The following is a 23,544-nucleotide window of genomic DNA, read 5'->3' on the forward strand; positions in this document are numbered from 1 at the left end:
TGTGCTTTCCCTAAGGCTCTCTCAAAAATAAGATTCTAACAGCTGGCAGTTCTGTAGTTCTATGTGCTAAGAGTTTGACTCAGTCACTTCTATGGCATACAGAAGCTTGAAGAGGCAGCTGGTAAAGTTACCTGTGGTGGTGCACATGGGTGGATCTCTCAGTTTGAGACCAGCCTGGTCTACAGAGCCAGTTCCAGGACAGCCTGGGCTACACAGAGATTCTGTGTCTTTAAAAAAAAAAAAAAAAGCAAAAAAAGAGGCAGCTTGTGGCCTTCCTGGTTTGCAGTTTAGGTAGAGAGCTTTTCCTGTCTGAGGTCACCAAAGCAAAGGGTGTGAGGGCTGGCATGTGAGCCCAAATCAGGTTGTCTCTACTGATCATGGCCACGATTTGCCACCAGTGAAAGGACTCTGGTGCCATCATCCCAGCTCGGCCAGTTATCCCTCATCTCTCTACCTTTGTCACATCTCTGCTTGTCCTGATTGGTCAGGTCAGTAACAACCTCCTCTTCCCGCAGGGTCCAACATGCTGTTGATTGGGGTCCATGGGCCCACCACCCCCTGTGAAGAGGTCTCCATGAAGCATGTGGGCAAGCAACAGTACAACGTCACCTACGTCGTCAAGGAGAGGGGCGATTACGTTCTGGCTGTGAAGTGGGGGGAAGAGCACATCCCCGGTAGCCCCTTTCATGTCACCGTGCCTTAAAGCATCTGATAGCCAATGCTGGACGTGTCCCTTCCGGTTGCTTTTGTTGCTAGTTTGTAATTCATTTTTTACAATGTCCACAGCCTGCTGGTGGGCCAGCGTCCCCATCCCAAACCTTGCCGCTCACTCCAAGTGCCTTGGTGCCCTAGACTTGACTCGAGGTCATGTGGGACATCTTCAGAAAGCAAGCTGGGGCCAAAAAAGTGCAGAGCCCTCTGCCCAAATCAAGACTCTTAATTTCAAAGGTCATTGCAGACGGAACAAGAACATGGACAGGACTGACTGGCTCTCCTAAGCTTCTGGTCTACTCAAGCGATAACCAAACAAGAATGTCATTGCAGAAGGGGGTCCTGCACCCCACTTGCCAAAGAACAGTGCAACCCACTTTCCTCAAGACTAGACAACAAATAAGAAAGTCTGACCCAGATTATACTCCATGCCTGGGCTTCGTCTTGGGGCCCTGATCACTTTGACTTCATCCTAAAGCCAGCTCTGGAGCAGAAGGCATGCAGAACACTCCATACCCCATTTTTGGAATTCTGTACCTGCCTACTTCTTTATTAACAGCCTTGAAGGCATGTGCTCATGGCCAAATGCAGGGCCTCTGCCAGCTGCCCCCAGAGTTCATTGCGGCTGCTAAATGGCAGAGACCACTGATAAATTATTTCAGGACCTCCTCCTTGCAAAAGCTGGAAGGGATGGGTACCCCTCTTATGACCCATGAGAGGCCTTAATGACCAAGACACTAGCACGTGCACCCACCTGAGGTCTCTAAAGGTTTTGGTGTAAGCATTGTCAGGCTGTCAAATGGCTGGAGCGAGTGTTACACACACACACACACACACACACACACACACACACACACACACACACAATGGGGTGTGGTGGTTCTCATGAATGTGGCAGGGGTGGAGTAGGTGTCCCGCACCAAGGCACAGCAGCTGGAGAGGTGTGGGTGCTAAAAGCCACCTGTTAGGACCTGGAGCAGCTGAAGCCGGATGTGAAAGGCGGAATAGACACGGAGACCGAACTGGAATCAAATGCCGACTATAAAGTGTATCTTATAACTTATTAAATAAAATGTTTGCTCCATAAACGCTCCCTGTCATTCTTGGAGTGGAATCAGTGGTGTGGGCCTCTGATCACTCCCCACCCACCATCTCTTTGAGTGCAGATGTTATTTAACAATGGGCCAGTCCTTTTCTTGCAAAGGGTGGTCCTTTTCTGAGAAGCCAGGGCCAACCTCAGGCAAGGGACTCAAGAGAACATGCGGGCCATGATACCATCGTGACTTCTTAGGAACCCTAGATATGGAGCCCAGGTAGAGGCAATGGCTTTTAATTAAGCAGGCCTCTTGCCTGATACCATCAGGAATCTGTGTTCTGGGAAATGTTCTCAGATAGGATCTCTCACATGCCCCTGCACCCTTCGACCCAGTACTGAGTGCCTCCACCTGCCCTCCCGAGGAGAAACGATTGCTGATGTTAACCCTCCAGCTATGAATCCTTATAGTGGTCGGGTGACGGTTTACATATGACAGAACAAACATGGGTACAGTTTCCACCAGGCATACAGCCCAGACCTCATATGGGGATAGAGTTGGGCATATACCTTCTGACTAAGAATGAGTGTTCTTACACATCACACTACAGGCAAGCAGCTCGGAGGAGAAGGGTTACCAGAGTCCTAGAAAAGCTGGCAGTACCCATGGAGGCGGAAAGGCCTCCAGGCCGGGAGGAGTGTGGGGATCAGAGGTTCAGGCAGGGAACCTGCATCATTTTTAGTGATGGTATGTATATGTATGTGACAGGGTCTCTTGTATCCCGGGCTAGCCTGGGACTCTCCCTGTAGCCAACTAGGACCTTGAGCTTTTTTTAAAGTGTATACTGTGCTGAGATCAAGCCCTGGACTCTGTACATTGTAGGCAAGCAGTCTCCAACTGCATCCCCTGCTCTGCTTTCTCTATTGTATTCTGGCTTTGTTTTTCCCCTTACCTGGCTACATATTAGAATGATAATCTGTTTACCTCTGAGCTTGGAGGAAGGTAAGGCAGATGCGCCCTTTCGTCTCTGCGCCTTGAAACCCTCGCCTAGACTCCTGGGCTCTGTAGGGCTGGGGACTCCCTGAAGAGTCCTCACATAACATGTCTGGCGCGATGCTGGCTTTGCCAGAGAAGCCCAGGGGATTCATCAACCCCTCCAACCCAGTTAGGTTTGCTGGAGGAGGCAGCGTTTGTACACTAAACATTGACTTTGGTGTAAGGTGTCCTAACGTCTAAACACTGAGTCCTAACCGGCCGAGTCGAGTCTGGCTGGCGGGGGAGGGGGAGATTCCCACGAATTCCCACTGGTATTTTTAGGAACAGTCCTTTGCTTGTTACTTTCTACGGACACCCTCTGTCAGAGTGTGTGTGAGCTGGCTGGTGATTGGCACCCAGTAGGTGATAATAGTTTTACCTTTGAGGTGCAGCCCCGCAATTGCTGCCTGTGACATCAGGGCCTGTGGGGTGGAGACCTGTTGCTCTCAGTGCCTAGAACCAGAGGGCAGCTCTTATCTGCACCTGGGCTTGGCTACCATGGAAACAGGCTATTGTTTATGTCAATACCCTGAAAACTTTGAAACTTGTGGGCCTGGGGCCAGGTCCTTCCTGACTTTGGCTGCTTGGCTTTCCTGTGCCCTGGCTGAAGCTAATGAGTCCAGGGTGTCATTATTCAGTGGTCAATAGAAAGTGTAGCCCCTGCCCACCCTGGGCGACCTCTCTACCTCCCAACTAACAGGGGAGGGCTTGCTAGGAGACTACAAGGAGCAAATACTAACCAGCTCACTCACACACACTAGCCCTTAGCAACCTGTTCTAGGTCTTCAAGCTGCCTTAAAAGCCACAACTTGATGTATTTGTTATATAACTCAGTACATAGGGTAGTGGCAACACACACCTTTAATCCCAGCGCACAGGAGGCAGACGCATTTGGAGCTTGAGTTTGAGGCCAGCAACTCGAGTCTACAGAGCTAGTTCTAGGACGGCCAAAGCTGCTCAGGGCAGCAGAATGAAAAACGTCGAAAGGATTGAGGGGAAATGAGTGTTCTAGTCTTTCTTATTCCTTAGGTTTGTTTTTCACAGCTTGCAAAGCCAACACTGGAGAGGTGGAGTATTCCGGTTTGGGGTTAGTTGGTTTTGTTTTTAAAAATTAGTGAGCCGATCTAATACAAGCAATCTATCCCTAAGCCACACCCCCAGGCCCACCCCTGAAATCTGTACCTAAGTGGGAGAATGAGAGAATTGAGAATATTATACAGCCCTGTGGTAAAACACCTGAGTTTCATCACCAGCACCCACGTGAAAAGATTGGGCATGAAAGCATCCAGGCAGCCTAACTTAATTACAAGTTCCAAACCATGGGAGAGACCTGGGTCAAAAACCAAAGTGGGCCTCACCAAATAAAATTCACTATTTTTTTTTTTCTTATAAGTGTCAAAAGTAGAGGCTTTAAGCAAGCTGGATTCAGTTTCTTTTTCCTTTGGCCTTTTCCTAAAGATTTGGCCAAGTGCATGGTGGGAGGGGCCCTTGCAAACAAAAGATCCTTCTCTGCTTTGTCTGGGCCCCCAAGGCTGTGAGGACCAGCTCATGTATGTGGAATTTCAGGACCCACCCCTCACACCCTTTTTCTCTTCCTCAGCATTCTCAAAGGCAGCTGCTGGGAGGCCGGAATAGCAAGCCTGACTTGTGGCACGTATCCTAGGGTGCTTTGAGCTTTGAACGTGTTTATCTCCCTCCCCAGGACAAAGAATCGACTGGCCTTTTATTGCCAGTGCTTCCCTCTGTCTAGCCACCCACCCACCCTTCCACACCACCAGGATGTGTTGGCTCGCCCAGTCACCACTGAGGCGGGGCACATTCTTTGGGTCCAGCCAAACCTGGGCAGGGTGTTCTCAGAGAGGGAAGTTTAGCAGAGATTCTGTCTCTGGGCCCCACTGTCTGAATAGCAGAACGGCCCAGTGTGTGAGGATTCAGTAAGCAGTGTGTCAGCTGCAGCAATTTCAGGTCTAAATTTCAGTCCCAGCCCTGTGGCTTGCCAGGGGACTTGCACCTCAGGCAGTGATCTCCATGCTCATCTGTAAAATGGGGAGATAGTAGGGACCTTACATTCTAAGCTAAGACCCCTTTTCGTTCATCCCATTTATCCCCCACAGACCTGAGCAAACCAGAGCTTTCAGGATGCCTGTATGTTGGAGTGTCATGGCTCCCTCTGTGGGAGATGATTCTGTAATGATTCTAAGCACAGGCCAGGAGGTTCATGCCCTACCCCTGACTTCCCCCCAAGCTACTCACACGTTATAGAACACATGCCTCAGTTTTTCCAGCAATGGTAGTACCTAGGAGATTCAGTGGGGCTATGGGGCCAGAGCCTGTTGGGAATAGGCTCTGGGCATCAGGAGTGGAAACTTGTGAAGCACTTGACTTGCAGTAATTAGGATGCAACAGGTTCAAGTTTAACAATCCCAGCCCTGCAGCTACCCAGCTGACGCCTCAGGGAATGGTCTCTGGGTCTCAGTGTACACATCTGCAAAGTGGGGAAATATGCTGGAGCTGCAGAGCCAGGAAGCTCTTATTCCTGTTGGGGCTTCTGGTATAACTCCATGTATACAGTAGGACAACCAAGGTTTGCAGCCCGACTCAGGAGTCAAGAAGTTACTTGGGGCCTACCCTGAGCAGTCCATAGGAAGTACAGTTGGCCCAGCTTTCATGCTTGGTTTGCGTTTAAACCTACGTCTCCAAATTTCCTCCAGCCTTCATCTTCCCCCAGAGTCAGCTTAGGAAAAAGTTTTACAGCTTTGAGCTTGCTCACCTTTCAGATGAGGGTCTCAGTTTGCCCACTGTTCCCCAACTCTGCTTGGTTAGTGTATGTTTCTAGTTGTAATCTGAGTCCAAGAGCACCCCCACCAGGAAGGCTCCCCTGTCTCGCTGCCAACCTGATATCTTGCTGTTACTACCTCCTGGACCTTACAGGCTGGAATCATAAAAGCTGTCCCTCCCCATCTCCTGACATTCTGTATCTTCCTCAGTGCCTGACTTGAGGTCAGGAGCACATGCATATTTGTTGGATGAATGAATGAGTGCATACAAAGCAAAGGATGGAAAGACAAGGGGCCCTGGAGTGTCATGGATGGCCTCCTTGGTGGCCCTTTCCAGGACAGGCAGAAGCTGTGAGAGCCTATGGTGGGGTTGAGCCTTCCTCTGCCTGCCTGTGTCTACTCTCTGCTTGTACATTCACCAGGAGTTTTGTGTCCATCAGTTGGATAGAGGTTTTGGAGTGCTCATGGTTTGAAACTGAGATGCCTGCCACAGACTCATGTACTGGGGACTAGGTTACTATGGAAAGGGCTTTAGTGGAGTGAGGCTCTGACCTCAGGAATGGATAAGCCCTTGATGGGTTTGTACGGTGGCATTACTGAGAGCTGGACAGACATGGGAGGCAGCCTGGCTGTTTCTGGGTTGTGTTGTCGATGGCTCTCACCCTGGCCCTTCTGTTCGCCCCTTTCTCTTCCTGTCCACCACAAGCTGATGAGTCCACATCTACCTGCTTCGGCTACCACACTGTTCTTTCTGCCCAAGCACAGGGCAGGGCCAAGCGACTATGGACCAGACCAAACTGGGCCACAACAAATTGGTTTTGGCCTTTTAAATTTTTTTCTTATGTCTTTTGGTCATAGCACCAGAAGTCTGAGAGATACAGGATCCTGTCGCAGCACAAATATTTAATGTCACTGGGCCCCCTCATTTTTCACATCTGAAAAAAATTCTGGTCAGAGCTCCTGTGGGGAATGTGCTAAAGCAGTCCCAACCTGGGGCCCACGGGAGACAGGTGTGACCCTCCACATACCAGCAGTGGCCTGGTGCTAACAGCATTTTCCTATACTTTTACTTCTATACCTGGAAAGGAAGCCAGGAGCCACGTGCTAGCTTAAGGCCGCAGAGCAGAGTATCTAGCTCCCGGAAGGAACATGTTAAATCCCAGCTGACACTGACAAGAGGCTACTCCATGAATCAGACTCGGCACCAATGCTTTCCACACCGTGAAACACCGTTCTCCAAATGCTAACGCTTATTCCCACCACTATCCTGTGTCCAGACAAGTCGCTACTAGCAGGTGACAGGGTTGAGCCTGTAGGGAGTGAGGTCACAGAGTTATCGTGACAAGCTCTGTAGCTACATGCCCAAGCTTCTTGGGAGTGGACACTGGACCTCCTGTGGGTCCATGTGGGTACCTGGTATATAGCAGTTTACTTCAGGATTCGCTGTGTGGAAGAGGGACAGTGGCTCCTGTATTCCCTGGGAATACTCAGCCTATGGCCCCCTGGAAAAGAGTCGGACACACACACACACACACACACACACACACTTGTTACCCTGGGAAGGTCAGGGCCAGTCTCTGCTCTCGTTCTTTAAATTTATCCTTTACATATGTGTGTATATGTGTGTACATGTGTGTTTGTGTATGTGTGTGTCTGGGTGCTGTGATGTGTGAGTGCAAACACAACTAGAGAGGTCAGAGGACAGCTTTTGGGAGTCAGTACTGTCCTTTCACGCCGAGTTCCAGGATGGAACTCAGGCCACTGGGCTTGCATGGCAGAACCCGTACCCACAGAGCTATTTCACTGGCCCGTGGCTCTGCTATCTTTTCCCGCTTGATCTGGCCTGGCCCACCAATAGGTGACCCTAGACCCCTTACCATCCCGCCCCCTCCTCTCTAGCAGCCCTGGCAACTTGGCTCTCATTGGCTACACGTTTCCTTGGAGACAGACACCAGCCATCCAAACAGACTGCTGAGCTTCAGGAGGAAGATTCTTCCTTCCCTCCCCTGGGCCCCCTAGCATGAGGGATCTATTGAACCCCACAAACCAGGCCTTCTGGGGGGAGCGGGTAAGGAAGGAGGTGGTTACTCGGGCCACCTGGAATGCCCGCTATGGACACAAGTACCTGAAAGAGGGGTCCAAGATCAGGAATCAGTCCCAGAAGATCCCCTTTGGGTCAGTCTTGAAAGCAGGCCCTGTGCCTTCCACAGGCTCCCCTGTCAGAAAAGAGGTACAAGTAGGATGGCGAGAGAGCAGCGGGTTCCAGGGAAGCAGACCGAGGCAAGCCAGAAGAGGTCTTCAGTACACAGCGGTAGAGGGCAGGCCAGAAGACTTAGAAATGAAGCCTCCCGCCCCAGCCACTCTGAAGCTGCTCTTCGAAGGCATCTCCCGTGATGGCCAGGGCCGGACCCTGTACCTCAAGGAGCGGCATCAAGTGATACCAGAGAAGAAGTACAAATACCCGATGGTGTCTTCCTGGGAGTATGGCTGGCATGTGGGTAAGACCATTACACTCTTGCCATTCCAGGCTTTTGAACTGGACTGACATTCCTCCTCAGCCTCGGTCTTTACCACCTCCCTCCTGACACAAAGAACCAAACTAGCTCACCACCCTGCAAGCAGAGCAGGAGACTTCTTATCTGTAGATTGCTGTCTGGCCTGGTTTCTAGAACACACCCTGCACCTTCCCTGTCCTTTACCAGGCTGCGTGCTACCTGCCCTAAGGAGCCTTCCCAGAGTCCTCCAGGCATCTTTATGTTTTTGTTTTGTTTTTTGTTTTTTGTTTTTCGAGACAGGGTTTCTCTGTGTAGCCCTGGCTGTCCTGGAACTCACTCTATAGATCAGGCTGGCCTCGAACTCAGAAATCCGCCTGCCTCTGCCTCCCGAGTGCTGGGATTAAAGGCGTGGACTGCCACGCCCGGGTCCTCCAGGCATCTTAACAGTCCACTCAGTACCTCTGCATCTTGGTGAGTCTACAGAGCCTCACTAGAACCTCCAGGTCAGCAGTCTGTGTGCCTATTTGGCCTGCAGGGCTACTTGGGTTCCAAGATTTCCTGGTTTGTTTTTTTCACAGCCTCCCAGTGCCTGCTTGGCACTGACACTGAGTGGCTGTGAAATGAATGAATGGATATGGACATGTCAAGCATGGTGGTGCATACTTGTAACTCAAGCACTCAAGAGACAGAGACCGATCAGGAGTTCAAAGTCAGTCTCAGCTCTGCCTGGCCTGAGCCAGAGTTACATGAGACCTGTCCCAAAACACCCTCAAAACCGAAACTAAGTGTGAACAAGAAAACAAGGCCATTGTTTGGAATGGGTTTGGGGAGATCCCACATCCTGATTCTACTTCTTCTGGACAGGGTGATCTCATGAAAATGTTCTCTTCTCAGGCCCTTGGTTTCTATATCCGAGAAATGGGAATAGCCTGTTTCCTTTTGTCTCAGCATTTTGGAGAAGTTGTATGGGAAAGTACCTGGGACAGGAATTGAGATCACAAAGCCCTGTGCCATGTGACCTCTGTGGAGTCCTCCTGGGACAGCCCACAGAGTTAGAGCAGGATTCTGAATCCCAGCTTCCCCTTAGAGCAATCAGGCTGAGAAGGCAAACTCAGCCTGCACTGGAAGGCTGCTTTCTTGGTTCATTTGACAGATTCCACTGAGCAACTGATGTATGCCAGGCACTTTGACAGGCTCCCTTCATAGACGGCAGATAAGTAGATACATGCTGTAGTGGCAGGCACAGCCACGGTGTGAGGTGGGTTTTCTTTTTAGTCCTTTACTGGGCATAGGAGTCAGTTGTTAAAGCTAGGGGTGGAATCCCAGGGCACTTACACATACTAGGCCAGTGCTCCGCACCTGAACCGTGGCCAAGCTCCCAAAAAGGTGCTGATGCTGCTGGTCTGTGAACCACACTGACTATAAGCGTAAGAGTTAACTCAGGATATGGTGGTCAGGACTGGGAGGCTACCCTGACAGACAGTTTAAGGAAGGCCCACTACAGAGTCCTGTCCTAGGTAGTGAGTTTGCACAGTTCTCTTCCAAACAGGACTTGACTTCTTCTATTCACAGAGAGCATCTATCTCAGTTTAAGTGCCAAGGGTCTTCTTCCCCTGCTCTGCCTCACAGGCCCATGCTCGCTGTCTGTGAAGCCACTGTGTTGGTAGGCTTTGCAAACACACACACGGGATACAAAGGTAACATACTTTTGTATGAGAGTACAGTAGCTTCGGTATGGAGCATGCGCTAAAGACTATTCACGAGTAGCTGCAGTCTAAGTGTGACTGGACAGCCCATGCTTTCTTTGGCAACCCAGACTTGAGAATATAATCCAACACCAGCCACGCTGGTAGCCTGATTCTGAATGCTCCCTGGCTGCTAGGCTGGTGTTGGATTACAACCAGAAGGCAGACCATCGGCCGCTTAAGCCCACAGTTGCTCCAAAATCTCTAGAACATTCCATAAGCCTCCCCTTACATCCTGAGCCCAAACTCAATTCAGGTGTCACCTTGGAAACAGATGCCAGACCTTCTGCTGACTGATACTGTCCCCTACCCTAATTATAAAGTAAGCATCCCAGGGGGTTCAAAGAAGATTCAGGGACATTATCCAGGTCCCAGCTGGGTCAGTCAAAAATTCCCTTATGTGTATATAAAGCAGCAGCCTGATACCCCATACACAGTAAGTGCTCAATAAAGTGGTGACAAGCATAGTTATTAGTGTTATTATTATTATTATTATTAAATTATGACCATTGTTATTGGTTCACCAGGCAGAATTTGCAGTGGTGGGCATCTGGGGAGCTAGCTTGGCCTTGGGCAGCCCCTAGAGATCTTTCTGTACAGTGGAATGAGGGACAGTCCTGACAGTAGCAGGAATAAGAAGCATGGTAAGTGAGCTTAGGGTTGGGTGACCAAAACAGATCTTGGCCAGAGGCCTGTGTGAGGTCTTGAGTTTCCACCATGCTGTGCAGCCTCTAGCTGTTGGATCGTAAGGAGTTTTGAACATCCTCAGGAAAGGGCTCGGGACATTGAAAGGCAGTGGCTATTCCTGAGTGACAGATGACATGCCCCCCGTTTAACAGCACATCACTGCTGACCCCCAACCATATGGGGGGAGGCACTAGCAGGAAAGTAGTGGTGACCCTTGTTCATCCAGGCCTCTGCTGTGTTCTAGGGGATTTCATGAAGGACTACAGGACACCGGCTCATGCCAAAACTCATCCCATCACAAAGTCATTTTACATCAAAAATGGCGTTTTCCCTAACCCTCGGCGATCAGATGACATCATGTGACTTGACTTGGAAAAGGCCTCAGCGGCTCCTTTCCCCCTGTCATCCATCTGGACCAGCCAGATGGGAGAGATTTCGGCCCAGCCCTACCTCACTCCATGTTCTGCTGAGCCCCGCCTCCTTGAGTGAGATGGACCTGAAGAAGTGACCACGGGCATACACCTCTGGGGTGTACTGTCATCCTATGTTGGGGCTCCTGTCTACACACAGAGAACTCCGCTGCTTGCAAAGCTGCCGCGTCCTACCATCCGTCACTAGCAATGCTGTTTCTTTTCCTGGGGTGATCCAATGCTGCATGAGCAGGCCTGGACAGAGGAGGCGCTTGTGAGCCTGCAAGGTACGTAGGCAAGCACCAATCTCTTAGGCTATTCTTCTGCATTAGACTGATGGAATCTACAGCAGAGTTGCTCTGTCCCGGTGTGTCCTACAATTCAGGGAAGAACTTGCCATCTCCTCTGGCTGCTTCCCTCACCCCTCAGAGCCTGCATCGTTCAGAGGTGCTCTGCTTCACATGCTGCAACAAGCAGCTCCTAAGTCCCAACTCCTAAACAAATAAACATAACATGTTTTTTCTCTTCCCCACACTCATTAACGATGTATTTGTCCCAGCCTAGCCCTGTATGATGCTGAGTAGCTGCTCATCCTGGGAGACGTTGTCCCCTATCTGGTGGTGGCTCCGCCAATGACTCAGACTTCAGAATCCTTTTTAGAGTCCTCTGTGTCCAGTGGAAAGGGAAGAAAGATAGGGAGTGTAGAGACACTGGGATCGTGAAAGGTTTCTGTTCACTCGATTTTCCGGAGATAAAGGTTCATGTAGAGTTCAGGTTGGCCTGGAACTCTTGCCTGAAATTCTCATGGCTCCCATGCCTGACATCAGACGTACTCTCTTCACCACCTTGGCCTTGGCCTGGCACTGACAAATGTTGTTACTAACCCTCACATTCTATTAGTGAGAATAAGTCATGTGACTGCTAGATGGGTGACAGCTGGATTGTGTCCTATTGCCATGAACCCCGAGCAAGAATAAAGAGAAAGGACTTCCACACATCTAATCCGTGTCTGCCACACCTGACCTGTCCCTGGGTTGTCCTGGAGCCACAGCTGTGATCTAACTTCTCATCAGATCTTCGTTCCCTGCTGTATCCATTCTCCTATGCTATGAAAATCTGGGAGACTTCAGACAATAGAAATTTATTCTGTTGCTGCTCTGGAGGCTGGAGATCCAGGAATCGAGGGATCCCACGGGGCCTGTCTTCACAAAACCTCTATCGTATAAGGATATAAGCATGTTGGACCAGTGCCCAGACCTCGCTAGATGACCTCACTTCCTAACCACAGCATCAATGACCTGTTTACAAATTGGATGATTTGGCAAGACACTCTCAGTGAAGACTGCAACATCCCCAGAATTCAGCCCAGCACACCTGCCTTCTGATCACCAGTCCTTATTGGTCCAGTATGGATGGGTCTTCCTCTTTTTGCTTGGAAAGCACTCCTAAACACAATCCCAGACATGAAAACTGTGCCCCATGGAGTCCTGGCAGCCACTGGTGTCCACAGTACCTCTCTGCTTAGGAGGCATCCATAGGGAGCAAGCCCAGACCTGCACATAGCTCTTTGCACAACCATGACATTTACAACTTTGCATTGTGAAGTCGGGGCATTGTGGTACTCTCCAATCTAGTTAAAAAGGCCGACCGTCAGTCTGAAGAGAGTGAACTGGACAAAGGAGTCTCTCAGGAGCCACCTCCAGAGGACTCTCCAGCCCTTTACAGATTTGTTCCTTTACCCTGACATTTTACAGACAACTCACTCTTGAAAATATTGAATAAACGAACTTAATCTGGTTTTCCCTAATCAGACTTGAGTGAGAGAGAACAAAAAACAGACAGTGTGCCCAAGGACCAGAGTGGAAATTTGCTGTCCTGGGACTCACCCAGCAGCCTGACGTGGCAGAGTTGCTGGGAAAACACCTGCTGAATTTACTCAAACACCAGCAACCACTGGTCTTACTGGAGTCATTGGGGCCTCTGCTGGGCTCCTGGGACAGAAGAGGGCATATCTTGGGACTCAAGAAGATGAAGAGAGGTCTGTAGTGAGGAAGGACAGTCTTGGAGCAAGCTCCCTGGGGCAGGTCACACTGACAGTCTGTCAGTCATTAAAGTCTCATTTAGCAATCCTCTGGCATGGTACTTGGCTCTATCCATGAATTGTGATGCCTGTAGCAGCAAGTCCATGTTGCTCAGAAGAGGACCGGCTTCCTCAGTGAACATGCTGCACACCAGCCTGACACTACTAAATGACCATCCAAGGGCTGTTTCTTCCATTCTCCCAGGGGCAGTGCCATATAGCTAACACCATCCTAAAGGTGTGGGTCGAGAAATAGGTTCATCACTAACGGCAGCTGTCCTCAATTTTTATACCTTAATCGCCCCTGGAAGGCCAGCCAAGAAGTACTGGAGGATGGGCAACTAGTTCAGAAAGTAGAGGCATTGCCTGACACACGCAAGGTCCTGGGTTCAATCCCCAGGTCCCCAGCACCGCAGGAAGGAGGTTTGGCCACATCCAGTGTTTGGCTGTGGAAGCAGAAGGATCAGAACTCCAAAGTCATCGTCCCTGTTTACATAGCAAATTCAAGGCCAGCCTGGGCTACATGCGACCATGTCCTAATATGGAAAAAGGAAGGTGGGGAGCGACCAGGAAATACCTCAGCAGTTAAGAATGCCTGCTGTGTAATCCTGTGGACTAGACCGCTGTGTTTACATAAGAAGCCAGACATTTGCCTCATACCTGTAACGCCAGCAGGGCAGTCAGGAGGATCACTAGGGTTAAGTTTCAGAGAGAGCCTGCCTGAAAGAAATAGGTGTAAAGTCATAGCGGATGATACTCAGCAACCTCTTCTGGCTGTAGGCATGCAGAGTCCCTCACGTATGCTCGCAGACATTCACACAGAAAGACCAAAAAGGGAGAGAGGAAGGATGGAAGGAAGGAGGGACAGAACGAAGGAAGGGCAGGCAGACAGATGGACATTTGTATATTTAATAAACACCCATATGGGACTTGCAGACATTTTTCTAAGCTTGCATCTCCAAGTGAGTATTCATGCACCACATGTGTAACTGAGCACTTTAAATGTCTTTCCCACATTAAGATGTTCTCTGAGTGTAAAAGGCTCCTGGGTTTTTGTTTGTTTGAAGATTTAGGGTGGCAGGAAACGTGAACAAGACCACCAGTAATTCTAAGATTGCAAAGGCAGAGTGTTTAAATCCATCTTCCTGTGAAGGCCTGCAGAGTGAGTGTTTTCAGGCTTGTGAGCCATCTGGTCCCACTCATACAGATGTTCAACTGTGCTGCTGTGTGGCAGAAACAGGCCGGAAGCATTGGAAAGCACTGGGCATAGCTGTGTTCCCATAAACAACAAAAATCAAAACCAAAGGCACATAGGCTAGATTTGACCCCCACACATGGACCGTCGGGCTTCCATTTATAAAATACGTTTTTGGGGTTTTTTTTGTTTACTTTTACTTTTAAAAAATATGGCTGCTAGATCATTTCAGGTTGTGTATTGGCTGGTGGGTGTTTGTTTCAGACACATCTAATCTGATACAACTCAGGGTTGACGACGATGAAGGACGCATGTGAGAACATGTGCGTGTATGTGTGGGACAAACGTGTGAATTTCCACAAGTGACATCTGATGCTATCCACATTCTGTAGTTGAGAAGTCAAACAACTTTCCCAAGGTCACACAGCTAGAGAATACAGAGCCCAGAGCACGAGAGCCTAGAGAGGACTCCCTATGCCCTACTCTTGCATGGAGTCCCGACACAAAGGGCACTGGCTGCTTCCTAGATCGTCATCCTAAATTACCTTGTTATTTTATTTATTTTTATTTTTATGTGCATTGGCGTTTTGCCTGCATGCATGTCTATGTGAGGGTGTCAGACCTTCAAGTTACAGACTCTTGAGAGCTGCCATGTGGGTGCTAGGAATTGAACCTTAATCAGAAGTTCCCAGAAAAGTCACCAGGTGGCGATAGAAGACCATGTATGCTGGTCTTGGCCCAGACTTTCCCTGTTGGAGCTCAACTTGGGTTCCCTCACCCGAGTTAGAGGATGCTCAGGAGAACATGACCTTTGGAGGCACACAGACCTATATTTGATTTTGGCTCTGCTGGCAAAGGCAATTAGGTATCCTGTTAGGACTCTCCTGGGCCCTAGCTGGACTTCCATTCCTAGGTTCATTCCTTTATCAAAAAAAAAAGTTGAAAAATTATATTTTATATCTATGTTGGTTACAAAAAATTAGCATTGTATAATGCATTTTTTTCTTCAACTAGAAATGTATCACTTCTGTGACCCCCTAAAATTATTGTGTTCCCCAGTACACACCCAGAACCTGTGCCTACCTGTGTCTAGTAAACGTCAGCTCTGGGCTCTGTATTCTCTAGCTGTGTGATCTTGGGAAAGTTGTTTGACTTCTCAACTACAGAATGTGAATAACATCAGACATCACTTGTGATCAGAATTCCATGAGATGGTTAAGGCTACAACTTTTTACATCGATATTCTAATTTTATTACATTTATTTATTGGGGGCATGTTTACATGTGGAGAGATCTGAGAATGGCGTGATGGACTTGACCCTTTCCTTCCATCGTGCCCATTCTGGAGATCAAATTCAAGTTGCCAGAGTTGTCAGCGAAGGTCTTTACCCTCTGAGCCATCCCACTGCCCAGGCAACACATTTTTAGGGCACAGCCTAGAGGCTGGGGCTGGGGCCCAGCAAGTAGAGTGCTTGTGTAGCACACACAAAGTGCTTGCTTAGTCCTGTCTGAGCACTGCATGAAACGCTGAGTGGTGGCTGGCATCTATAAGGCTGGCACTCATCCAGTGGGAAGGTGGAAACAGGAGGGTCAGAGTTCAAGGTCATCCTCAGAAAGGAGAGAAGGAAGGGAGGGGGACATAAAAGCAGGAGTTTGTACAACACTCAGTCAGGAAGAGTGAAAATAACTCCTCTGTCTGTCTGAGTTTGGCAGAGTGACAGCTTGCAGAGACCCTCATTTGTATCTCTAACCTGCCACTGGGCAGAGGCAGAAGAGCATTAGTATGGGTCGAAACTTCAGGGTGTCTGGACCCGTTGACTCCCAAGCCAGAGGCATGGAAAGGGCCTTTTGATGTCCAGTCCACCTCCTCCCCATCTCCCTGTTAGTGAGTCCCAAGCCCATTGCCTGGGACCTGGGGTTCCTCTCCTAGCCACATCAGCCAGGGAAATTTTGGTGCTTGGGTGCAGAGGTCAGAGGACCCATCTCTCCAGAACTGTCTCATATATGAGTAGCATACTTTACCATTTGGGGACTGTAAGGTTTCTAGGTATGGTGAACTCCTCCAAAGTCTCAACAGCTTTGCCATCTTCCCCGAAAGACTACGTCATCGCCAGACAATAGAATCTCAGTAAGAGATGAGCCGGGCATTATCTCCTCCAACTTAACCGGGCACTTTTGATTTTATTCCCTTGGCAAGATGGTATATAATCCTACCTATTAGCTCCACCATTTGGAACTGTAGTGGTTTCTAAAGGTTCACATAGAAAAGACTTGCTGATATACCAGATCAGGATGCTGTTGGGAGATGGAACACTTGTAAGAGGTGGAGCTTGGTTGGAGGTCATGGGAGAGACTGTGTTCTGGAACAGAAACTGGGTTTATGCCTCCCCAACCCCATGTCTCTTTATTTAATGTGTATGAGTGCCTTTCTTCCTTGTATATTGGCCTGTGGAGGCCAGAAGAGCCCACCTCATGTGCATGTGGTGCGTGTGTGTGTGTGTGTGTGTGTGTGTGTGTGTGTGTGTGTGTGTGTTCTACCACACACTCTTTTTCACTGACCCAGAAACAACAGAGTCAAGGGCCATAAATTGAAACTTCTGGAAGCACAAGTCAAAACCCAGCCCCTCCTTTTAAGATGATCTGGGATGTCTGTTAGGAGGAGGATGATCTCAGAACATGTCAGGATGACGGAGCTGACGAGCACAAAGACTCACAGTCTTCTTTCTCACATCAAAGTCACACAGTTCCCAGTGTGTTAAGGAACAACTCGACCCCATAGTTACAGTGTAATAGACTTTGTATTTCTTCAGGTTACACATGGTGCTTGCTTGTGTGCAGACGCCTTTGGGGAGCCCACAGCTGTGTGGAGGGGTTGCTTCTGAGACTGGGAGTCGGGCCAGACGGGTCACTGTTCTCCACTGTTCCTAAGTACAGGTGCTCATGTGCAAGAGTAAAGAATATCCAGGAAAACAAAGCGAAATGCACAAAAACGGGTGCCCTGCATACAAGCAAGATGGCGCCACATTGCAGATTCCAGGAGTGGCAGGAAGGGAGCAAACACTCAGGTCCAAGCCAGCCAGGGGGGCTTGTGCTGGGGCGAGCTGCAGTGCTGGCCGTGGTGACAGACACTGTGTGGTCAGTGTTGCACATGGGATATGTGACTGGGGACAGTTAGAACAGGACAGGCATGCAAGGTTGAGCCCTTTCAGGGAGGGGCACAGGAGGAAGAGGAAGGGAGAAAGGGAGGGAAGACACTGTTGGAGCATGCATCCAAAGTGAGGCTGGCTGTCAGATAATGAAAACCTTCATATATCCGAAGACTGAGCTCAGGACATGCTGATGGCTTAAGCACAGCGCTGTGAGCACAGGTGGGCTGTAGCTAGGGGTGAGGTGTGGATAGGAGTGAGGTGTGGATAGGAGTGAGGTGTGGGTAGGGGTGGGCTGTGAGTAGGGACGGGCAGGACAGCACAGTGGAAGTGTCCTTCACTCTTCTTCCACGCATGACCCCAGGCAACTGAGTTTCATTGCCTCCATCATAAAGTATCATACCATGCCAAATCTGTCCTGTTGCCTAAATAGTGGCAATGTTTCGCAGGGTACCAGTGATGATATTGGGGATCAAGGTGATGTAACAGAAGACTCTCCTCCCAGCTTGGTTCCAGGCAAAATTAACTCAAGTGGACAATGAAAGCAGCTTGGCCAGTCTTAATTCCTGAGCATGCAGATAGCTTAGACCTATGAGAGCCATTTGCAAGGAGTGGCAAAAAAAAAAAAAAAAAAAAAAAAAGGCAGCGTGATACCTAGGAGCGATTGCCTTTTTTTCTCTTTTTGAGAGAAACAGATTTTCTGTTGTTGGTGAAGGCCCTTGAAGACTGTAGCTTAAACTCAACTGGAAAGTGATCACTGACATCCAGGGCCTATAAGGGGGAAATGGAAGTAGATTTTGAGGTTAAGGAATGCCCAGGACACACCATGGCTTTATCAATGACTATGTTCAGGGATGGATGAAACATCTGGGGCCACCCAGTGGAAACTGATAGATGTTGCTCTTGGTCCTGCTCCTGGGAAATTTTGTCAGGTCTTCAAATCTGTAGATCGTAAGACTCAAGAGCAGCTCTCCCACACTTACCTCCTCCTCAGACAAGTCATAAGCTTTCTGAAAGTCAAAGACGCCACTGGAACGGGGAACCACGGAGTTGACTATCTCTTGTCCACAAAGCACAATCCTGGAGTGAGGACAAAGAAGATAGATGCATGAATTCGTCCAAGCTATAGACTTGCGATAAAGGGGAGGTCTAAGTTTGATTCTGGAGTCTGTTGAGCAGTCTAACTCATTTTTGTAGTGAGTGTTTCATGTTCACAGCTAAGTTTAGTTTGCTACCTATGCTGCTGGTTGGTTTTTGCAAACTTGTTAAAAACCTAGAAATATCTGGGAAGAGGGAACCTCAGTTTGAAGAATTTCGTCCATCAGACTGGCCTGTGGGCATGTCTGTGGGGGGCATTATTTTTAAATTATTAATTGATATAAGAGGATCTAGCCCACTGTGGGCAGTATTACTCCTGGGCAGGAGGGCCTGACCTAGTAGTGGACTACTTCAGTTTTGTTTATCCAAAGTATTTATAAATGACAAAAGAACTGCCAGAGGTATCATCATCCCTGATATCAAATTGCTCTACAGAGCTATAGCAATACAACTACCATGGTATTGCCATAAAAACAGACTTACTGATCAAGGAAATAGAACAGAAGACCCAGAAATAAGTCCACACACCTATGGACACCTGATTTTTGGTAAAGAAGCCAGAAATACACACTGGAAAAAAGATAGGCAGCATCTTCAACAAATGTTGCTGGCCAAATTGGATGGTTGCATATAGAAGAATTCAAATAGATCCATACTTATCACCTTGTACAAAACTCAACTCCAAATGAATCAAAGACTTCAACCTAAGACCAGGTACAATGAATCTGACAGAAGAGAAAATAGGAATAGTCTTGAACTCACTGGCACAGGAAAAGTCTTTCTAAATAGAACACCAATAGCACAGGCATTAAGACCAATAATTAAGAAATTAATGAATGGGACTTCATTCATGAAAATAAAAAGATTCCAGAATATATAAGGAACTCAAAACATGGACATCAAGAAAACATATAACCAAATTTAAAAGTGGGATACAGATTTTAAAAAAAGAAAAGAACAACTTAAAACATGAAACAAAAATGGCTGGAAAAAAAAAAAAAACACTTAAAGAAATATTCAACATCCTTAGCCGTGAGGAAGATACAAATGCAAGTACTTTGAGATTCCATCTTACAGCAGTCAGAGTGGCTAAAACAACAATGCAAGCGACAGCTCGTGCTGGCGAGGGTGTGCAGTAAGAGAAACACTCATCCATCGTTGGTGGGAGTGCAAACTTGTTCAGCCACTATGGAAATCAATGTGCTGGTTCGTCAGAATGATAGGAATCAATCTATCTGAAGATGCAGCTATACCACCTGGGCATATACCCAAAGGATGCTTTATCCTACCACAGAAACAGTTGCTCAAACATGTTCACTGCTATTCTATTCATAACATCCAGAAATTGGAAACAACCTAGATATCCATCAATGGATGAATGGATAAAGAAAAATGTAGCACATTTACACAATGGAATATTACTCAGCCATTGAAAATGAAATCATAGAATTTGCAGGTAAATGAAGCTAGAAAAAAAATCATCCTGAGTGAGGTAACTCAGATATAGAAAGACAAGTATGGTATGTATTTACTTAAGTATTTGCTTAAATGTGGATGTTAGCTGTTAAATCATTGATAAGCAAGTTACAATTTGTATAACTGCACAGGTTAGGTAGAGAGTAAGGGACTGGGGGAAGGGTGGACATTCCTAGGACCTTCCTAGGAAGGGGAACTAGAACAGATAGTTATGCATGGGGGAAACTGAAGTAAGAGGATCAAACGGAGAGGAAGGGGAGAAAGAGGAGAAGGAGGGAATAGAGGGAGGAAGAGCTAAATCTAAGGGCCATTTGAAGGGTCACTTGGAAACCTAATACAATAGAAGTTTCCTGTACTATAACATATATGAGGGTGCTAAATGAAATTGACAAATACTGGAGGAGATGTACCCCAACTGGACATCTCTCATCACCAAGTGAAGCGTCTAGTACTAGGAATGGGTTATACCCAATCAATTTGTTAGCTAAAGAGGTTCTATGGGAACACCCAAGCAATCCAGGCTATGGCCAAGGCTCTCCACAGGTCAACAGTAAGGCCCTGTTGCTGAAGAAAACACCTATACAACTCACTGAGCACAGAGAAGTCAAGCTGGAGCCTGCCTACCTAGAGCCTTCACCCTTAACGACCAGTATTATTAATACTGGAATTTACTCTGCCTGCTACCAAAGGAGAACAGTAAACACCAATCCACCTACAAACTTTCTACCTACAAGAGTGACCTGCCTGCAAGTTACATTGGCATAATAGTGGCCCAATGCTTGTGAGAATAACCAACCAATCTTATTTAAGCTAAGGCCCATGCCATGAGCTGGAACCCATACTCAAACTGCTTGGGTGACTAGAACCTGAGACTAGATAGGCCAGGGACCTGGGGGGAAGCAACTACTACTGTTCTGCTAAAGGAACGTAGCAATGAAATGACTCCTGACATTCTCCTATATTCATAGATCCATGCCTTGCTCAGCCATCATCAGAGAAGCTTCCTCTTGTGGGAACAGAGACCCACAGTCAAACTTTACACAGAGAGTGAGTGACTTTGGAAAAGCTCTGGAAAGGAAGTCTCCATCAAATCCTTCCTGTCAGGGTTCAGGGAACTCTGAGGAAGAGAAGGCAGTGTATAAGAAGCCGTAGGGAGTGGAGGACAGAAAGGAGTCAAGGCCTTCTAAATACAACAGGGCTGATACATGTATGAACGCACAGAGACCGTGGCAGCACGCACAGAGCCTGCATGGGTCTGCACCAGATGGGACCTGAGCAGACCTGAAACTATCACTAATTGACAGTCACTTGCAAATGTAGATTTCTCCAAGGGAATCTCACTGGGAAAACAAACTATTGGTAAGGCTAGGCTTCAAGCCCAGCAGCTGATAGGATTCTATTCAGCAACACAAAACAAACTCATCAGAGTCTTTGGAGGCTCTTTCTGTCATAATGTTCAATCGGGGCATTTTCCCCCTTCAGCCGTACAGCTCCTTTGTATATAGTGTGGCTTCTGGTTTGGGGTTTTATGGGATCCCTGTGTATCTGAATGTATGCATCTGTATACACCCCTGTGTATCTGGATGTATATACATGAATCTATATACATTCCTTGTGCTTTTTCTTGGGCTCTTTTCCTTGTTTGGTTGTTTTGTCCTATTCTGATTTTTTGTTTGGTTGGTTTATCATACTGTATTTTATTATTATTCCTTATAAGCCTTATTTTTTTTCTAACAAGAAACAGAAAGGATCTGGAAGGAGGGGAAGGAAGGGAGGAACTGGGAGGAGTGTGGGGGGGGGGAACTATAATTAGAATGCATCGAATTAAAAAAAATCAACTTTCAATAAAAGAAAATAAATAAACGAAAAAGAAAAGAAAAGTAGCCGAGCAAGCTAGAGGGATCAGGCCAGTCAGCAGCTCCGTCATGGTCTCTGCTTCACTTTCTGCTTCAAGGTCCTGTCTTGGTTTCCCTTGATAATAGACTATAACCAGTAAGCTAAACTATACAAGACAAATTCAGTACAAACCCTATCTCAAGAAAATGAGTTAGACATATCTCTGACCTCCAGGTACATGCACCTACATGCTCACTTGCATTCACCAGCACTTGCGCGCACGCGCGCGCGCGCACACACACACACACACACACACACACACACACACACACACACACACGTTTAAAATTAAAAAACAAAAACCAAGTAAGTGGCCTCTAGCATTTGTCAAGGGAGGTGATGGTCTATGTGGTCTTAGTGCCCTGCCTGATTTGTGGAAAGTGCAACAAACTGCCCTTGCATGGCTCTGAGCTTTTCTAATTCCGCGTGATGGCTTGGTTTCTGGGTTTGAGCTGCCGGGGGTTCCCATAGCTGGCGTGGCTGAGTCAGCCCAGCTGGTGCCATTTCCCCAGCTCGGCTGCAGGCGCTTGAGAATGGGAAGAGAGGCCTGGGAGCTGGGGATGCTGTAACTTCTCAGTCTGGGCTTCCACTTGTGAAGGCTGGAACAATAAGAGCCAACAAGGAAACTGCGGCCTCAAAAAGCCCCAAGAGGAACAAAGGTGGCCAAGAGAAGGGTCCAGACCTCAGACCTGAGAAGGAAACGTGCCACGAGCATGGCCTTGCCCTGCTCCCTTCTCAGCAGGCTGAGCCATGGCAACAGCAGGCACCCTGGTATTCAGGTTCCCCCATTGGTTGTCTGTGGTTTCTGCTGTGGACGGCCACTGACATTCACACACTTCATGCACTCCAATGTTCCCCCTAACCTGAAGAACAGAGCTGACACTGCTTGAAAAATCCCAGGGAAAGTTGCAGTGCACATGATTGTCATTATTTAAACACACGCATCTACGTTTCTGTGTAGCAATAGTTTAAAAACTATTCAAGTCAGGCATGGTGACACATGCTGAATCCCAGCACTTGGGAGGCTGAGGAAGAAGGACCAAGAATTCAAGATCATCCTGGGCCAAAGAGTGAGTCTGGAGCCAGCCTGGACTACATGACAAAATCCTGTCTTGAAACAGAAAGAAATACCGTTGCATTAAGTACTCTCATTTTAAGTTTGAAAGTTATTTCCTTATTGGGGATCGAGCTGTTGCAAGCATATGAGACCAGAAAACAAGCTTTGTGCAAGTGGATTTCCCCTCCCTGTTCAGGGAATCAAACTCAGTTCTTCATGCTTGTGCAGAGTGCTCTACCTGCCGAGCCTCCTCGCTGCCCCTTACTTTGATTTTTCAAGTAGTACCCGAGGGGCATAAACATTGGCTCAAGACATACAGGTTGGCTGTACATTTCATCAGTGTTTATAGCAGTAAAGCTCTGGCAACAGCTGCATGGCCCGTGATGGCGGTGGGTGACTTACTGCGGTCTATGTTTGGGATAAAATTGGTGACAGCACAGGAATTGCCTGTGGCCATAGCTTCCTGAACGTTCCAGGTATCATCCAAGAACACACAAATGTATTTAGCACTGGTCATAGGACAGGTATTGCATCTTACATGTGTTATTTCATTTAATTCTCTTTATATCCCCACAACTGAATGACTTTCAATGTTAACAATTTCGACTTACAAGTGAGAGAACCAACACAAAGTATGAGTCTCTTAGTCACAACACTTGAAGTGGTGGAGTTGTGACTTGAACTCGGGCCCTTCTGACATCA

General features: G+C 47.9%; 3 protein-coding genes across 6 annotated transcripts in view; 2 read left to right on the forward strand and 1 right to left on the reverse strand.

The window, feature by feature from the left end:
* Positions 1-1,799, forward strand: part of Flnb (filamin, beta) — a 133,668-nt gene extending 131,869 nt beyond the window's left edge. For all 3 annotated transcript variants that reach the window (XM_006518050.2, NM_001081427.1, NM_134080.1), the window contains one exon: positions 516-1,799. In XM_006518050.2, the coding sequence (XP_006518113.1) occupies positions 516-703 (188 nt within the window). In that variant the 3' untranslated portion in view covers positions 704-1,799. The remainder of the gene's footprint in view (positions 1-515) is intronic.
* Positions 1,800-7,510: 5,711 nt separating this feature from the next.
* Positions 7,511-11,428, forward strand: Gm45521 (predicted gene 45521). The gene is made up of 2 exons (NM_001371278.1): positions 7,511-8,055; positions 10,729-11,428. The coding sequence occupies exons 1-2, from the start codon at positions 7,578-7,580 to the stop codon at positions 10,845-10,847; spliced, it is 597 nt and encodes a 198-aa protein (NP_001358207.1). The 5' UTR covers positions 7,511-7,577; the 3' UTR covers positions 10,848-11,428.
* A 3,969-nt stretch (positions 11,429-15,397) lies between these two features.
* Positions 15,398-23,544, reverse strand: part of Dnase1l3 (deoxyribonuclease 1-like 3) — a 29,574-nt gene continuing 21,427 nt past the window's right edge. For both annotated transcript variants that reach the window (XM_006517921.4, NM_007870.3), the window contains 2 exons: positions 18,299-18,395; positions 15,398-18,086 (listed from right to left, as the gene is read on the reverse strand). In XM_006517921.4, coding sequence (XP_006517984.1) covers positions 17,970-18,086; positions 18,299-18,395 — 214 coding nt within the window. In that variant the 3' untranslated portion in view covers positions 15,398-17,969. The remainder of the gene's footprint in view (positions 18,087-18,298; positions 18,396-23,544) is intronic.

The sequence above is a fragment of the Mus musculus genome, chromosome 14 (assembly GCF_000001635.26).
Source record: "Mus musculus strain C57BL/6J chromosome 14, GRCm38.p6 C57BL/6J".
Classification (NCBI taxonomy): Eukaryota; Metazoa; Chordata; class Mammalia; order Rodentia; family Muridae; genus Mus; species Mus musculus.